This window comes from Arachis hypogaea, chromosome 13, assembly GCF_003086295.3.
Source record: "Arachis hypogaea cultivar Tifrunner chromosome 13, arahy.Tifrunner.gnm2.J5K5, whole genome shotgun sequence".
Classification (NCBI taxonomy): domain Eukaryota; kingdom Viridiplantae; phylum Streptophyta; class Magnoliopsida; order Fabales; family Fabaceae; genus Arachis; species Arachis hypogaea.
Window position 1 is genome coordinate 94,218,485 of NC_092048.1, and position 16,838 is coordinate 94,235,322.

Genomic DNA, 16,838 nt, shown 5'->3' on the forward strand with positions numbered 1-16,838 from the left:
TCTTAATACATCATCCTCTTTACTTCCAATATTCAATTTCTCAGTTCAGCATTCAGTTCACTAATATCAATCATAAATAATAATTAATTCGGGGTTAACTATCTAAGTTTAACATACTCTGAACTACCATTGACCTCATTCATTTCCATAGTCATAATCACCATTAATCCCAAGTCTCAAGTCTCAATAGTGAAATCATACACAAAAAATAAGCAATACAAAATAAACACATCTAGAGAGAAATTACAACATACAGTACATTTAACAGTTAACAGAAAGTCAATTAGTCAAACCAAAACAGTTATGCAGACTAAAGAAATTTCAAACAAATGCAGTATGATGCATGTCTGTCCTACTAGCCGTGAGCCCACATGTTGGTTATATCACCAAAGCTAACACATCTAGTAGATAACCCGAACATCTGCTCTCTTATGCGCATCCCCAGGAGGAAAAATATCTCAATGCATGAATAAACAAGTCTCGTAGGGAGAGTGTCCTGTTACCTTCTCAATGGGGGTATCATCATCTCATGCATACATATATAATTAAGTCTTGTAGGGAGAGTGCCTTGTCACCTTGCAATTAGAGAGAGGACGTGGGGGAATAAAATCTCACATATATATATCCTATCACCTTCCCTACATCCCATAACGCAATCACAATCATAATCACAATCAAACATATTCATAATCAAACTCAAGCCATGAGCAAGATAAAATCACTGTCCTCGCCGTGGGTGGGACAAAACCACCATTCACACATCACACACTATAACACTGAGCAAGTGGGACAAAATTCACATTCTTACATCTACCAAGTGCAAGTGTTTCACCGCAACACTGGGCAAAAGTGAGACAAAAACCCACGTCCTTGCATCTACCAGGTGCAGTTGTCTCATAAATCAAGTCTTTATTGGGAAATGATTCATTAATTTATTATATCTACCCCCAATATAACAAGTATTTATCGGGGAATGACTTATTAAATTCGTCATATCTACCCCCAACATAACAATTCTTTATCAGGGAATGACTTATTAAATTTATCATATCTACTCCCAAAAACAAATACAATCATTATAAATCAGATCCATTATCCTCATCAGATTCACCATTAATCATATTCACTAGTATATATATCTCATTCATAATTTTTTATCATAAGTCTCATATAAACCCTCACCTTTGACATAAGCCTCTAATCGAATTATACTCAACCATAATCATAACCTCAACCAATCATAATCTCCATCAATCATAACCTCAATCAATCATAATCTCCACCAATCATAATCTCAACCAATCATAACCCCCATTCGTCTATCACTAATCAATGTCATTATCTCGTGAGCCGGATTAAATCACCGTCCTCACCATAGACGGGACAAAACCATCATCTCTATGTCACACCGCAACCACGAACAAGTGGGATAAGACCACTATCCTTGCCTAGTACAAGTGCATCAATCACAATCGCAAATGTAATCACAATCAAATATATTTATCATGATATTAGAAATAAAATTCAAAGTCATAATCATTTGGTTCATATTTATCACAAGAATGGTTATTCTCAAGCCGTGAGCGAGATAACACCACCGTCCTCACCATGGACGGGACGAACCACCATCCCCACAATATTTTCATCTGGTTAACCAAGTGTTTATCCGATAATTAATCAATTCAATTGATTATATTTACCCACTCTCTTTTCAAAGCTTGAAAATTGTTTATCAGATGTCATATGGAGGCTATAGGGGTCACAAGCTTGCCTGGAACACAAAACGGTAAAATAAATAGCATTTTGCAGAAAGCAAGTCGTGTGCACACGCATACCTCTGTGCACACGCATGGATTAGCAAGCTTTCCGAGTGGTGCGTATGCACCATACCACCCTGTGCATACGCACAAGTTCATTTTTTCTCTTATGTTCACGCACACCCCTATGCACATAAACACACTAGAAGGTTTTCTGGTGTGTTGCAGAATCTATAATTTTCAATTTTTGACACCGATTTTCAAACGTGTATAACGTTTGCTACAAAATTTATTTTTCCTTCATTCTTCAAAGGTTTTAAAGTACTCATCACCAACTTTAATTCAAAGCCTATTTCACTCAATTCCAAACTCCGAGCGCCAAGTTATGGCCCATCGAAGTTGGCTAAAATTCACTTTTACCAAATTTTTCTGCATAATTTGAAACCTAGTTTTTCTCAAACCCTTCCCTTTAAAATCAACACCACAACCTTCTTTCAAAGGCACAAACCCAGTTTTATAAACATTTGCATCATTCAAAACTCATTTATCACCCTCAATTATTGTATATCCTCCAACGTCCTAAAATCACACAATTAAACAACTCCAACTCCAACACCTCCATCTCATTCCTCATGAAATTCTTCCAATCAAGCAACAATACCTACCCAAATTCAATCATACATATATATTGCTCATCAAAATTTGCATTCTCATAATCATGCCGCAACACATCCACATTCAAGCCATTATCCCACATTAATTATTCACACTAAACCATCAATATCAACCACATCAATTCAACATATCAATAGTAATAAACTTACCAAAACTTACCCAATTACAGCCTCTGCCCCAATTTTTATTCAATAGCCTTTCACCAATAAAATTCACACAATTAACCATCATTAAACACAACTCAACATAAATCATCCAACCTTAAAACATACCAAAACACATAATTCATTTAATTAAGGCCTCCGGCCACAATTTCACTCACAATCATCAATTATCCAACAGAAGCATTTACACTAAACCAATATCATCACAATACCAATCATACCACTTCAACACTATCCTAGGGTCGTCTAACCTAGGTTTTCATATAACGTTACATAATGCTTATTCAAAACTAAAACATGTACCTTAAGTGACAGTGGTTTCCAAATCCTTTGAATCTCCTCTCCGATCACTCCCAAGCTTTAATCAACGCAACCATCTTTAACCAAAATCCTCCTCTAATCAAGTGGTGCATCCAATTCCATACCAAATCAAACTAAGCATTCAATCTTCTCCATTTCAATCTAATTACATCAAATCCTCAAATATTTACACTAGGATTTTACTCAAACTAGGGGATAATAGAGGGATTAAGTTTTCTTACCTTGTACCACATAATCTTGAGTCAAAACCTACTAGAAGTTGAGATTAAGCTTCCACTAAACATCAAAACAACAAAATGAAAACCAAAACACGAATTCAACATGAAAACCAAAAATGGGGTAGAGTTAACACGAATACTCATTGTAAAAGTTAAATAGAAATAAAGAGGAAGTCGAGATAAATGCGTGGCTGCAAATAGGTATTTGATTGGAGCTATGGTTTAGGAGAAAAGTGGAATTGAAGGTTGAGGTGAATAATGACTAAAGCTTCTCTTCTCCTTTCTCTTCTTGGCCCTCTCCTTCTCTTTGGTGAATTTTGTGATTTTTTCTGTAACAAAGGGGTGAGTCACATTTTATATTAAGTGGGTGAGGGGCATTTTTGACCTTTTGTCCATTGGCCCCACCTAGGACCAAAATCTTAAAGATAAGTGTCTTGCTTTTTATTCTAAATATTTTTCTGGTTATTTCTATAGTTTTATTTTTCTTAAACGCAGTATCGGGAAGACCTAAATCTGTACAGTTAATTATAACGTCGGTACGTATTTTTTCGCAATTATTTATATTTTCGCACTCCAGTTAATTTTCTAAGTTAAATTTTTACCGAAAAATTCTCAAACTATAAATTTTAAATTTTTAACCCAGTCCGGACGGTTTGAAATCCTCTTAACTCACTCTTAATTAATCAGTTAACTAATTATCTAATTAATATTTTTCTGAGTCTTACAGAGATGTCGTTGATGGCTTTTCTTCCGAGGATAACATTACAGGTTTTAGAGTCTTTTAGGACTACAAACTCGGAAAGCACAATTTTCTTCTGGCTGCTGGTTCTGATAGTGATTAGGATCACCACAGAACTGTCTGGTTTAATGAAGTTGTCCCCGAGTCTAGTTACCCCGTTAGTTCTGCAAGTCCTCATTTTGGAGGCCGAGTTTGTCGAAGGCCCCTCTGAAGAGGATGTTTGAGTCTGTGATAAACCATAATTTTATGGTTTATCTTGTATTGAATTTGGTGGATTTTATCAACTTTTTCCACATTTATTTATTGAAATAGCATAGTTTTATGAATTCTTCCTAATTTGCACTTAAGATTGAAAATATACTTTTTAGGCCCTTAATTTGTCAAATTTAATTTACTTTAATTACATTCGATGCATTGATGTGTTTGTTAAGTGATTTCAGGCTTAGAAGGCAACGATTGGAGTGAAGAAATGAGGAAAAAAATATGTAAAGGTGGAGAATTCATGAAGAAATGATGTTTTGAAATTCTGCCTAATCGCTCGCGCGTATGCATGCCTTGCACGTACGCGTGACACAAAATACATGACTCGCTTAAAGAAAATGTAGCTGGCAATTTTTGGACCTCTTCAAGCCCAGATCCAACTCATTTCTAAAGTATTTTAGGCCAAACTCAAGAGAAAACAAGGGTAGAGAAATTAGGTTTAGTTAGTATCATGTTTTAGGTCATATTCTAGAGAGAGAAGCTCTCTCTTCTATCTAGAATTAGGGTAGATTAGATTAAATTCCTCTTAGATTTAGGTTTTAATTCTTATCTTGATTTAGTTTTCCTTGCAATTTCTTATTGCTACATCTTTGCTCTCTTAGTTTTACTTGTTATTTCCTTTATTTTGTCACTTTTATGTTCATGTACTATTGTTGGATTTGGATTTTCTTTAATGCAATTTTAATGATTTTATGTTATTGATGTTTATTTGAGTTGTTATTATTGTTATCTTGCATTTGGTAGCCTTAGATTTTATTATTATTGCACTTTTACCATGCTTTAATTTTATGCCTTCAAAGTGTTTGTTAAAATGCCTCTTTTAATTTTAGAGTAGATTTTAGCACCTTTGGCTTTGGAGTTGAGTAACTGAAGACTCTTGAATTGTCAAAGTCTAATGTTGATTGGTAAATGAAAGTTGCTAGTTAGCTTGAATTCCACTAAAGCTAGTCATTCCATATGATTTGATTAGGACTTGTGGACTATAGCCAATTATCCTCACTTGACTTTCCTTCAATTATTAGAGGTTAACTAACTGAGAGTAATAGACAATTACCATCATAATGGAAGATGATAATGAGGATAGAACTTCTAATTCTCACCCCTAGCCAAGGTTTTCTATATTGATTGATTGTCATTTTCCTTATTTGATTTACTTTTTTGTTCATCATACCAAAAAACTCCAAAATTCTCATAACCAATAATACGCATACTTCCCTACAATTCCTTTTTTTTTAGTCACAAAACATATGCAGTAGCCAGATGACCCACCAGCTGAAAGTGGGGTGATGATGACTCCTTCCACTCCGCTTGCTTCATATGCATCGAGGACGGTGCAAACTTTTAAGTGTAGGGAGGTCGTCCAACCAATCGGCCAATCCTGGGTGAAAAGTTCTAATCCCAAACACTTTCACATTTTTTTGAATTCTTAGTTGCATTTTTCTTAGTTTATTGCATTTCTTTTAATATATATAATAAGCTTAGTCAAAATAATGTAATTTTCCAAGGAATTTATTTATAGAGCATTCCAAAATTGATTTGAGTTAATATTCTTCATTAAAACTTTCTTGAATTATATATTGTGGAACATGGTTTTTGAGCACAACCATGTGAGTTTTGAAGCATGTGACTCACTTAAAGAAAATGTGTCTAGCAATTTCTGGACCTATTCGAGCCCATATCTAACTCATTTCTGAAGTATTTGAGGCCAAATTCAAGAGAGAACAAGGAGGGAGCAATTAGGTTTAGAATAGCAACATGCTTTAGGTTATATTCTAGAGAGAGAAGCTCCCTCTTCTCTCTAGAATTAGGATAGATTTAGGTTAAATCCATCTTAGATTTAGGTTTTAATTCTTGTTTTGATCTAGTTTCATTTACATTTTCTTGTTTAATTGCCTTGATTCTCTTAGTTTTACTTGTTGTTTCCTTTATTTTGTTACTTTCATGTTTATGAACTCTTTGTAGTTTTGATTTCTATTAATACAATTTGATGTTTCTTTATTTATTAATGTTTAATTGAGTTGCTATTATTGTTATTTTGTATTTGGTAGATTTAGATTTTATTATTTCAATTTTATGATGCTTTTATTTTATGCTTCCAAGTGTTTGATAAAATGCTTGATTTGGTTTTAGAGTAGAATTTTAGCACTCTTGGCTTGAGATTGAGGACTTAGGTGCCTTGAAATCATTGATGTCCAGTGTGATTGGTAATTTAGGGTTGTTAGTTAGTTTTAGGATCAATTATGTCCACTTGACTTCACCCTCCGATGTTAGAGGAAAACTAAGTGGAATTAACCCTTTGTAATTACCATGTTGTGGTCAATGATCTAGAATAGGAAGCTTTGACTCTTGATCCTTGCCATGAGTGCCTTTTAGCATTTATATTATCTTAGTTGTTAGTTCATCACTCCAAAACCCCCAAATATCTCTCATAACCAATAATATGCACACTTTCCTGCAATTTCTTTAAGAAACGATCTGAGGTTTAAATACTCTCAGTTATTATTGGTTTGCATTGTGACATGCAAAATTAAAGTTTGATTGAGAGTTATCTGTTGGTTTGGATCTATACTTTAACAGAATTACTTTGTGAAATTTCAAACCGACGATTTCCCTCTTTCAGTCTGCGCCTGTGTCTACTAATATACATTTAACCATATCTGTTCCGACTTTGGCCAACATGACAAAAGGGGCGTCTTCCTCAGTGGTACACGGAATCGTGATCTCACACTTTTCTCACAACTCCGTGCAGCTGACCAGCAAGTGCACTGGGTCGTCCAAGTAATAAACCTTACATGAGTAAGGGTCGATCCCACGGAGATTGTCGGCTTGAAGCAAGCTATGGTCATCCTTGTAAATCTCAGTCGGGCGGATTCAAATGTTTATGAGGATTTGATAATTAAAAGATAAATAAAGCATAAAATAAGATAGAATTACTTATGTAATTCATTGGTGGGAATTTTAGATAAGCGTCTGGAGATGCTTTGTTGCTTCTGAACCTCTGCTTTCCTATTGCCTTCTTCCAACCATGCGTTACCTCCTTCCATGTGTCAAGCTGTATGATCCTCTCAATGAAAATGGTCCTCTATGGTTTCTGCACGGCTAATCAACTGTCGGATTTCTCGTCTCGGATGAAAAATATCAGGTACAGCTACCGCATGGCTAATCATCTGTCGGTTCCTGCTAGCGTCGGAATAGAATCCATTGATCCTATTGCACACTATCACTTGCGCCCAACATTCGCAGGTTTGAAGATCTTTACCGTCATTCCTTCCCGAATCCTACTCGGAATACCACAGACAACGTTTAGACTTTCCGGATCCCAGGAATGGCTGCCAATAATTCTAGCCTATACCACGAAGATACTAATCTCACGGACTCGGTCCGTGTATTAGATATCCAAGAGAATATACTCCAGCTGTCGTCCAATGACTACGTTGAACATCATGTAGACCGCTTTGTAGTTGTCAGGCACGCGATCTTGGCTAAGCGAGTAACAAAGATTGGGTGATTGTCACGGGTCACCCCTTCATTTTGACTTAACTGAATTAAGTACGAGAGTATATCTTGGAGAAGAAGTAGGCGTGAATTGAATAAAAAATAGTAGTACTTGCATTAATTCATGAAGAACAGCAGAGCTTCACACCTTAATCTATGGGGTGTAGAAACTCCACCGTTGAAAATACATAAGTGAAAAAAGTCTAGGCATGGCCGTGAGGCCAGCCTCCATGCCAAAGGTCTAAGGACTAAATGTCCAGAGATTCAAAAAACTTTGAATACAATAGTAAAAAGTGCTATTTATACTAAACTAGTAACTTAGGTTTACAGAAAATGAGTAACTAAGTGCAGATAGTGCACAAATCCACTTCCGGGGCCCACTTGGTGTGTGCTTGGACTGAGCATTGAAGCTTTTTCGTGCATAGGCTATTCCTGGAGTAAAACGCCAGCTTTGGTGCCAGTTTGGGCATTTAACTCCAATTCTGGTGCCAGTTTGGGCGTTTTACGCCAAGATGTTTTAGGCTGGCTTTGAACGCCAATTTGGGCCATCAAATCTCGGGCAAAGTATAGACTATTAGATATTGCTGGAAAGCCTAGGATGTCTACTTTCCAGCGCAATTAAGAGCGCACCAATTGGGCTTCTGTAGCTCCAAAAAATCCATTTCGAATGCAGCAGGATCAGAATCTAACAGCATCTGCAGTCCTTTTTCAGCCTCTAAATCAGATTTTTGCTCAGGTCCCTCAATTTCAGCCAGAAAATACCTGAAATCACAGAAAAACACACAAACTCATAGTAAAGTCCAAAAATTTGATTTTTGAATAAAAACTAATAAAAATATAATAAAAAGTAACTAAAACATACTAAAAACTATGTAAAAACAATGCCAAAAAGGGTATAAATTATCCGCTCATCACTCAGCCTTGCCGTTCTGCAGTCATCGGATGAGAATGTCATGGTTGGTGTGGTAGAGTGACCTCTTTGTTTGTCTTTGATGGCTAATATTCTGAGGTCTTTTTTCAATGTGGACCTGGATTTCTCGGGAGGAATCTTTCCTGTGATGACGTTTACTACTATGGTTGGATCGGTTTCCCAACTTTCTCGGCAGACCATTTTTACACCCCCTCTAGTTTTGCCCTTCGTGTTCGGGGAGTTTTTCTCTTTCCATCCTGTGGGGCTCTCGAATGACTTTCTGTCCTCTGGAATTTTTCTCTTTCCATCCTTTGTGATAATCACAGTGCAGGATTTTGTTGCCACTTGTGCATTCTTTTAGTTGTCTAGCTTTCGGGAGCACGCCCCTTTCTGCTATTTGGTGGTAAATTTTGGTGATTGCGGCCGATAAGGATGTAATTGGTGAATTTTTTCACCCTTGGTGTTCGATTATGGACGGGAAGTCTCGGCTGATTTCTGTTTGGGGGTGGGGCTTGGTTCGTGGTGCCGTGTTGTTGTGGTGCTGTTTATTGACCGCCATGACTTGGCTCACTTCGTCATCATTAATGTACTCCCTTGTCACATTCTGGATTTCGTGCACTGTACAGACTGGTTTAGTTGTAAGGTGTTTCCTAAAGTCCTCGTTTATGAGCCCGTTAGTTAAGCATAGGTTGGTTATTGAGTCTATTAAATTGTCGATGGTTAAGCACTCATCGTTGAGTCTGTCTAAGTACTAGTTGGCTTATCAGGCGCTTTGCCTTTGCTATACACGTGGTGAATTGCGCCAGAAATTTTTGGAAGATTTCGTCAAAACATGATATCGAGCCGTATGGAAGCGCATTGAACCACTTGACAGTCGGGCCGGCTAGGGTTACCGGAAAGGGCTCGGCATCGGATGACGTCGATTGCTCCTTTTAGGTTCATCCTGGTCACAAAGGCCTTTATGTATTCTTGGGGATCTTTGGTGCCATCATACTGCATGCTTTGGTAATTTCACTCTTAAGACTTTCTCAGTGAATGGGGTTTCTCCCATTACCATGCATTCGTGTCTCCTGTGATTGGAATCTCGATAGTATCCTTCTCTATGGTCATCTCGGTCAGAATTTCAAGATCGACTACGATTCTTACATCTTTCGTGGTATCACTTTGGGGTTTTACTCGCTCTGTGCTCCCTTCTGGGGGCGGCTCGGGAGACCACTTCGTCCGTGTGCTTTGGTTGATAGCTTTCGTTTGTGGTGATCCTACCTTCTAGGGTTTGAACCCGGTGTCGGAGCTCCTGGATTATACAGTTTGTATCTTCACCTAGGCCACCAAATGGCCTACTTCTGTTAGACTAGTGATCTTCTTCTTGTGACCACTGTCTAGGCTGACTACGTGTTGCATGGTTGTGGACCACGCTAGTTACCCTCCCGTGGTCTGGGGGTGACCGTGGTTCTGAGATTCAGGCTTATCAGGCTTTTGATGGGGTTAAGTTATGGGTTTTGGTTGGGCGGTTCCTCATGGACGTCTGCCATGCTATCATGATCTCAAGTTTACCACAGACGGCATCAATGTACAAGGATGGCCTTGGACGTGTTGAAGAGATGGATTAGGAACTTGTCGGTCTCGACGGATGGCGTGATCTGGCCTCAAGAACAGTGGGAGTTGGTCCTACAAAGACACTCCGACGCCCAAATCAGAGAGTTATTGAGGCAGGGTTTGAATGTTAGGGTAAAATTGGATCGTACCTGGGAGAGTAGCTAAGCTCTCTTTTATATATAGCGTAAGTTACCTTTCCTAGGGATAAAGTGGGTCTCGTTGCGCCAGATTCTAGGTGAGTTAGTTGGAATCTCGGATGGTTCCAAATGGGCCGGTTCGCGAGGGATCCAAGGAAATTCGGGAGTCAGAGTCCATAACGGTATGCTTAATATGTAACATGGACATTTTTATAGATGAACTTTATTTAATTCGTTAACCAAATACACTTTTAATACCATTATATACTAAAACTTATAGATGCCGTTAATTGAACCGCAATAATATTTAGCAAAAAAAAAATACACAGTCTGAAAACGATGCAATTATGTCACATTTTATGTATTTAAATTTAGTATCGATTCTCTTTTTATGTAACAGGAATTATATTTTTCTTTTCCATAAGGTATAAAATAATGTAAAATCAGGAGAGGTGAGCTACATTTTAATTCAAAAATTTACTCGTGTAATTTGATTTAATCAGATTTTATATTTAAAACTTATTTGAAAACTATTTAATATGAGAAAAAAAATTATTTTCTTTAAGAAAAAAATTGATTTCTATTTAAAATCTAATTCCATGATTTGGAATGATTATAATATATTAATTTAAATTTAAATTTAAATTTAAAGATAAAGAGTGTACGAGTGAATTTGAAAACCAAATTTTTTTTGGTCTAATTTATATATAAAAAAAAAATTAACTCTTTAGTGAATTTATTTTTAATTATTCTAAAAAATAATTTAAATCTTGAATGAATTCTAATTACTAGTAATCTAAACAAGCTCTCATACACAATCAAACTATGGGAGATGAAAAAAAAGAAGTCACGACGATGAACCAATCAGAAACACGGTGACAGGAAGGAACGAGAAGGAGGTATGGTGGGACAGAGATAGAGGCAAGCCGGCTACGGGCAGATCAAGGCGAGACTGAGTGAGATGGCTCATTGGATGATTCTGATTTTTGAGAGTGAGAATAGAGCAAAAGAAACCTTCTCAACACAAACTTAAAATGGCGGCAACTTGATAAAGGGTACATTTTATGATACGTACAAATTACACATATTCTAACTTCATAAAAGAAACTTCATAAAAGAATAGACTCTAGAGAAATACCCTCTAATAAATTGTAACAGGTTAAAATTGTTGTAAAATAATAAAGAAGTATAAATAGAAGACTCTAGTACTATAATTACTATCTCAAATGATTAATATTGCTATTAATATTATATGTAAAGAGTAATAGAAAAGAGTGTTTAAAATACTTATAAAATAAAAGAAGAGAAAAAATTGTAGTAGAAATATAAAGAGAAAAGTATTTGATTGCAACATAAAAAGAGAATTGATTTCTTATTACTTGCTTGTGTATCGAAACCTCAGCCTTATTCCCCTATTTATACTAGTAAAAAGATTCACTTTACAAATATTGAAAAAGCATGTACGGCATAGCCTTTAATATTTGTGCTTCCCAATAAAACTTCAAAGGAAGAATAAATCATGCTGAGTAGATGGATATGGACATCCATCTCGTAACAAAAATTAGGGTTTTTTATATTTTAGATAAAAGAGGTGAAAAGGGATTTGCAAGGAATTAAAAATAAAAAAGGGGTTAAAATGGGGGGTTTATTGAGTTTCTTTCTTAAGACACCGAGGAAAGTCCAAACATTGAAGCGAAGAACGAACGTGGAGAAATAGAAGTCAGTGCAAAACAAGAAACAAGGCACGCAAAGGTTAACAAGAAGTTGTTATATGAAGACATAAAAGGAAGAAAGAAATACAAGTAATTCTATGAAGTATCTACGCCACCAAAAATACAAGAGCAGGGACATTCTTCTGAATTCCCCTCCTATCAGAAAATTAACATACTCAACCTAAACTGCTACTTTCTCATAAATTCCAGCCTCGGCTTATGTAGAACAGTCCAAAAATAAGTTTGAGGAAAGATGTCTAGAGTTCATCGTGAGAATCATCCTCGTCCTCTCCAGAAGCACCACCACCAGGAGTCCCACCTGACCTCTGATAGACCGCGGTGATAATTGGATTGCAAACAGCTTCAACCTCTTTCAGCTTCTCTTCATAATCTTCTTTCTCCACTGTCTGATTGTCGTCAAGCCATTCCAACGCTTCCTTCACTGCAGCCTCGATTTTATCCTTTTCATCGGATTCCAACTTGTCGGCCAGCTTGTCTTTGTCACTGATCTGGTTCTTCATGTTGTAAACATAAGTTTCAAGAGCATTGCGGGCATCAATTCTCTCCTTGACCTTCTTGTCTTCCTCGGCAAACTCCTCTGCTTCGCGAACCATTCGCTCAATTTCCTCCTGGCTCAGGCGTCCCTTCTCATTTGTAATGGTGATCTTTTCTGATTTACCAGTGCCCTTGTCTTCTGCTTTGACGTTTAAGATGCCATTTGCATCAACTTCAAAGGTCACTTCAATTTGAGGGGTACCCCTGTTCAGTTGACAACCAAGATACAGATGAAGTCCTCACATCAACGCGATAGAACTTATTAGAGAGGCCTGAATGAGAGCAGGAAAAAACAAACCTTGGAGCTGGTGGAATTCCAGACAGATCAAATTTCCCAAGCAGTCGGCAATCCTTTGTAAGACTCCTCTCACCTTCAAATACCTGATCATTTATTAAGGCATCAAAGTTAGAATCAAACCCCTTTAGCAATTCAAGTTCACTGTCCAGTTAGACATTACTAATTTATAAGAGAACAGTACCTGAATGGAGACAGTAGTCTGCTGATCCTGGTAGGTAGTAAACACCTGAGATTTCTTGGTAGGGATAACTGTGTTTCTGGGAATCAACTTTGTCATCACCCCACCAACAGTCTCAATTCCAAGGGTGAGTGGAGCAACATCCAAGAGAAGGATATCTGAAACAGATTGCCATATAATAACAAGATAGATTAATAACTGGCATTCTACCTGTGCATCATTAAAACTTATGATCTGTGACCAAGTACATAAACTATAGTATACCTTTGGTTTCATCACCTCCCTCTCCGCTCAAAATGCTTCCTTGGACTGCAGCACCATAGGCAACTGCCTCATCAGGGTTGACACCCTTGTTGGGCTCCTTTCCATCAAAGTAGTCCTTCAAAAGCTGTTGCACCTTTGGAATCCTTGTGCTTCCACCAACAAGAACAATCTCATCGATCTGGCTCTTTTGTAATCCAGCATCTTCCATTGCTTTCTTCACAGGCCCCATTGTCTTACGGAATAAATCGTTGTTCAACTCCTCAAACCGAGCTCGGGTAAGTGGTTCGGAGAAATCAACACCATCGAAAAGTGATTCAATTTCCACTCGGACCTGGTGCTGGCTGCTGAGAGCTCTCTTGGCACGCTCAGCCTCTCTCCTGAGCTTGCCAAGTGCTCTGTTGTCCTTGCTAATGTCCTTTCCATGCTTTTTCTTGATCAATTTAATGAAGTATTCCATTATTCTCTGATCAAAGTCCTCACCTGGTGTTAAGGTAAGAAGAAAGAACAGGCATTAATTGCAGAAAGAAAATTTGAATCGAAACTATCTTTTCCTGCTTAATTTCAAATTATTCTATTTTGTAGTGAAAACTGAAAAGTACTCACCTCCAAGATGAGTATCTCCGTTTGTAGCAAGGACCTCGAAAACACCATTATCGATCGTCAAAATACTGACATCAAAAGTCCCACCACCAAGATCAAAGACAAGGATGTTCTTCTCGCCACCTTTCTTGTCCAATCCATACGCAATTGCAGCGGCAGTGGGCTCATTAATAATCCTAGCCACATTCAGACCGGCAATAACACCAGCATCCTTGGTGGCCTGCCTCTGAGCATCATTGAAGTAAGCTGTACATTTGAAAAGAAAATGACAAAAATTAGAATAAAGTCAAAAAGCAGGAATCTAACAATCGAGATGGCATGAGAAATCAATCATAATTTGGTGGACTTACCAGGGACAGTGACAACTGCATCATGGATTTTCTTTCCAAGGAATGCTTCAGCTGTTTCCTTCATCTTAGTCAAAATCATGGCACTGATTTCCTCAGGGCTGAACACCTTGGTCTCACCATCTTTAATCTTTACCTGTATGTAAGGTTTCCCATCCTTGTTCACAATCTTATATGGCACAAGCTTCATGTCTCTTTGGACTTCCTTATCTTCAAACCTGTAAATACATACACGTGAGTTATATGTCCAAGAAGTCTGATTAATTAACATAAATTAACAACATGAATATTCCTCAGTCCTCACTTTCTTCCAATAAGCCTCTTGACATCAAAGATGGTCCTTTCGGGGTTGACAGCTGCCTGATTCTTGGCAGCCTCCCCGATCAGTCTCTCGCTGTCGGTGAAAGCAACCCATGATGGGGTGATACGGTTACCCTGGTCATTGGCTATGATCTCAACATGGCCATTCTTATAAACACCAACACAAGAATAAGTTGTTCCAAGATCTATCCCAATAACTGTACCCAACTTGGTTGCTTCCTCTTTTGCAATGGAAATTGCAAACATACATCCTGTGAAATGGAACATTCTCAACGTTAATTGCAACACAAACTCTGATTGCCAAATGAGATGTATAATCAAATCATGTAACGGCATTATACAAAGACATCTTTCTTCTCTTAGAGAATTGAAATCTATGATCTGAAGATATAAGTAACAAACAGATACGTATTATCAATAAGTAATCGAGGAAGAGGAATATTACATAGCTGTTTCTATTTTAATTCATGAAAAATAACAAACTACAGTACACGATCAATTTAAGTTTATGCGTGCAATCTAAACCCTGACAAAAGAAAAAAAAAAAAAAGAAGAGTTTGAAGAATATTTCTTAAGACATTTGTGCTTCGCTTAATAGTAATTTGAATTTCGAGGTGTTCTGTCAGTCACATCAGAATAAGAAGCTACCGCAGTAAGATCCAAACACTATCTACTAAGTGAAAAGAAGTGATCCATGAATATCGTAGATCGAAACAATGCAGGGGAAAGTATGGGAACGGAGAGAGAGAGAGAGAGAGAGAGAGAGAGAGAGAGATCTAATTAGTAATTACCGAGGGAAACGATGGCGAGAACAATGAGAGACCCGCGAGCCCACGAGCCAGTCATGGCGTCACCGTGTTGTAGTTGCGCTCTGTAAACGGTGAAGTGGTTGTTAACGGTGGTGTTGGGTTTTCTGGTGGCCAAGTTGATGGCTGGTTTGTTAGATTGGTTTTCGTTTATTGAATGAAAAATGGTACGCCCCGTTTGCCCTTCGCATTTTATACTGGTCACTCCCGACTACAGCGAGACTTGGAGCATGTCATTCATGCTGACGTGGACCAATTGAAGCTCCTCAATGAATCGTTTTGCCCAATAGTATTCGTCCTTGCGTTTAGGAGTACCTCCAAACACGTCATACCTTGTTAACTCGCTCATACAAAATTTCAAATTATTTTTATTTATAAAAAATCTTTGAGAATTATTTCGTGACTCATTTTTTATTATATGCAAAAGATATTTGTGTTTTGGTGATTGCTTCAATAACATGATAAATTCATACGTATCCATATATTTAAAATATGGACAAGTAATAATAAGTCACGTGAAATTTATTTTTCACATCAATATTTAATTTTATTTTTTTAAATATATATTATATCACCACTTTATTAATATACCCTTTAATTAAATAAAAATAAAAAAATATTTTTTATTTAATTTTATAAAAAATATTAAACATTCTTACTTTATTTTTTTTTTGGTAACTTAAAAGAAAATAAACAAAAACTAAGAAAGAAAAAAAAACAAGAAACTCCTTAAGAAAGGTAGTCCCACTGAATACTACTCTCAAACTCCTTCCAAGGCAATGGAAGCTCCACTTGGGGAGAAATAGTCCTCATTGCAGTCTTTGCCATGATGTCTGCTACTGTATTTGCATCTCTCAAGATCAACCGAAGATCAGCACGCCATTTCCAAGACATGATATCTCGGATTTCTAACACCAAAGGATTAATAAACCCAGAGCAATCTTGTAAATTATTGACAATAGTAAATGCTTCCACACAGTCTGTCTCACATATAATGTCTCTTTGTCCCGAGTCCCATGCTAAAAGAAAGCCTCTCCAAATAGCAAACAACTCTCCTTGCAAAATGCTACGACTCTCAATTGTTCCCAGACAGCCTCGTTGCCACCTTTCCTTCCAATCTCTGCTAACACAAGCAAAACTAACTCGAGCACCACTGCCAGAATAGCTAGCATCACAATTAATCTTAAAGGTACCCACTAAGGGGGGAATCCAAGAGCCACTAATGGTTGAGGGGATAGATAGTCGTTGCAACTCAAAAATATTTTGGAGCTCCTTTTCTAAGGACAAAGCCATACCAATCACCTTGTCTGTGGTCCAATGCTCGTGAGGATGAAAGATCTCGTTATTTCTCGAATACCAAATCCACCAGAGACCAGAAAAGAATCTAAAAGGGCGCTGTTTGCTATTATATAAGAACCAACTCATCAAATCCACTGGTTGATCGGAGATCCCTAAAGCTTGCCAAACAAGTTGGGCTTTTGGAC

At 37.3% G+C, this 16,838-nt stretch overlaps 1 protein-coding gene across 1 annotated transcript; it reads right to left on the reverse strand.

Annotated features, from left to right (window-relative positions):
• Nucleotides 1-12,026: 12,026 nt before the first annotated feature.
• On the reverse strand, nt 12,027-15,701 carry LOC112732399 (luminal-binding protein 5). Its single transcript, XM_025781110.3, has 8 exons — nt 15,340-15,701; nt 14,532-14,799; nt 14,231-14,445; nt 13,884-14,126; nt 13,281-13,760; nt 13,020-13,174; nt 12,839-12,921; nt 12,027-12,744 (listed from the first exon to the last, which is right to left on the reverse strand). Exons 1-8 carry the CDS (start codon nt 15,392-15,394, stop codon nt 12,243-12,245), a joined length of 2,001 nt encoding a protein of 666 aa, XP_025636895.1. The 5' UTR covers nt 15,395-15,701; the 3' UTR covers nt 12,027-12,242.
• Nucleotides 15,702-16,838: the final 1,137 nt, after the last annotated feature.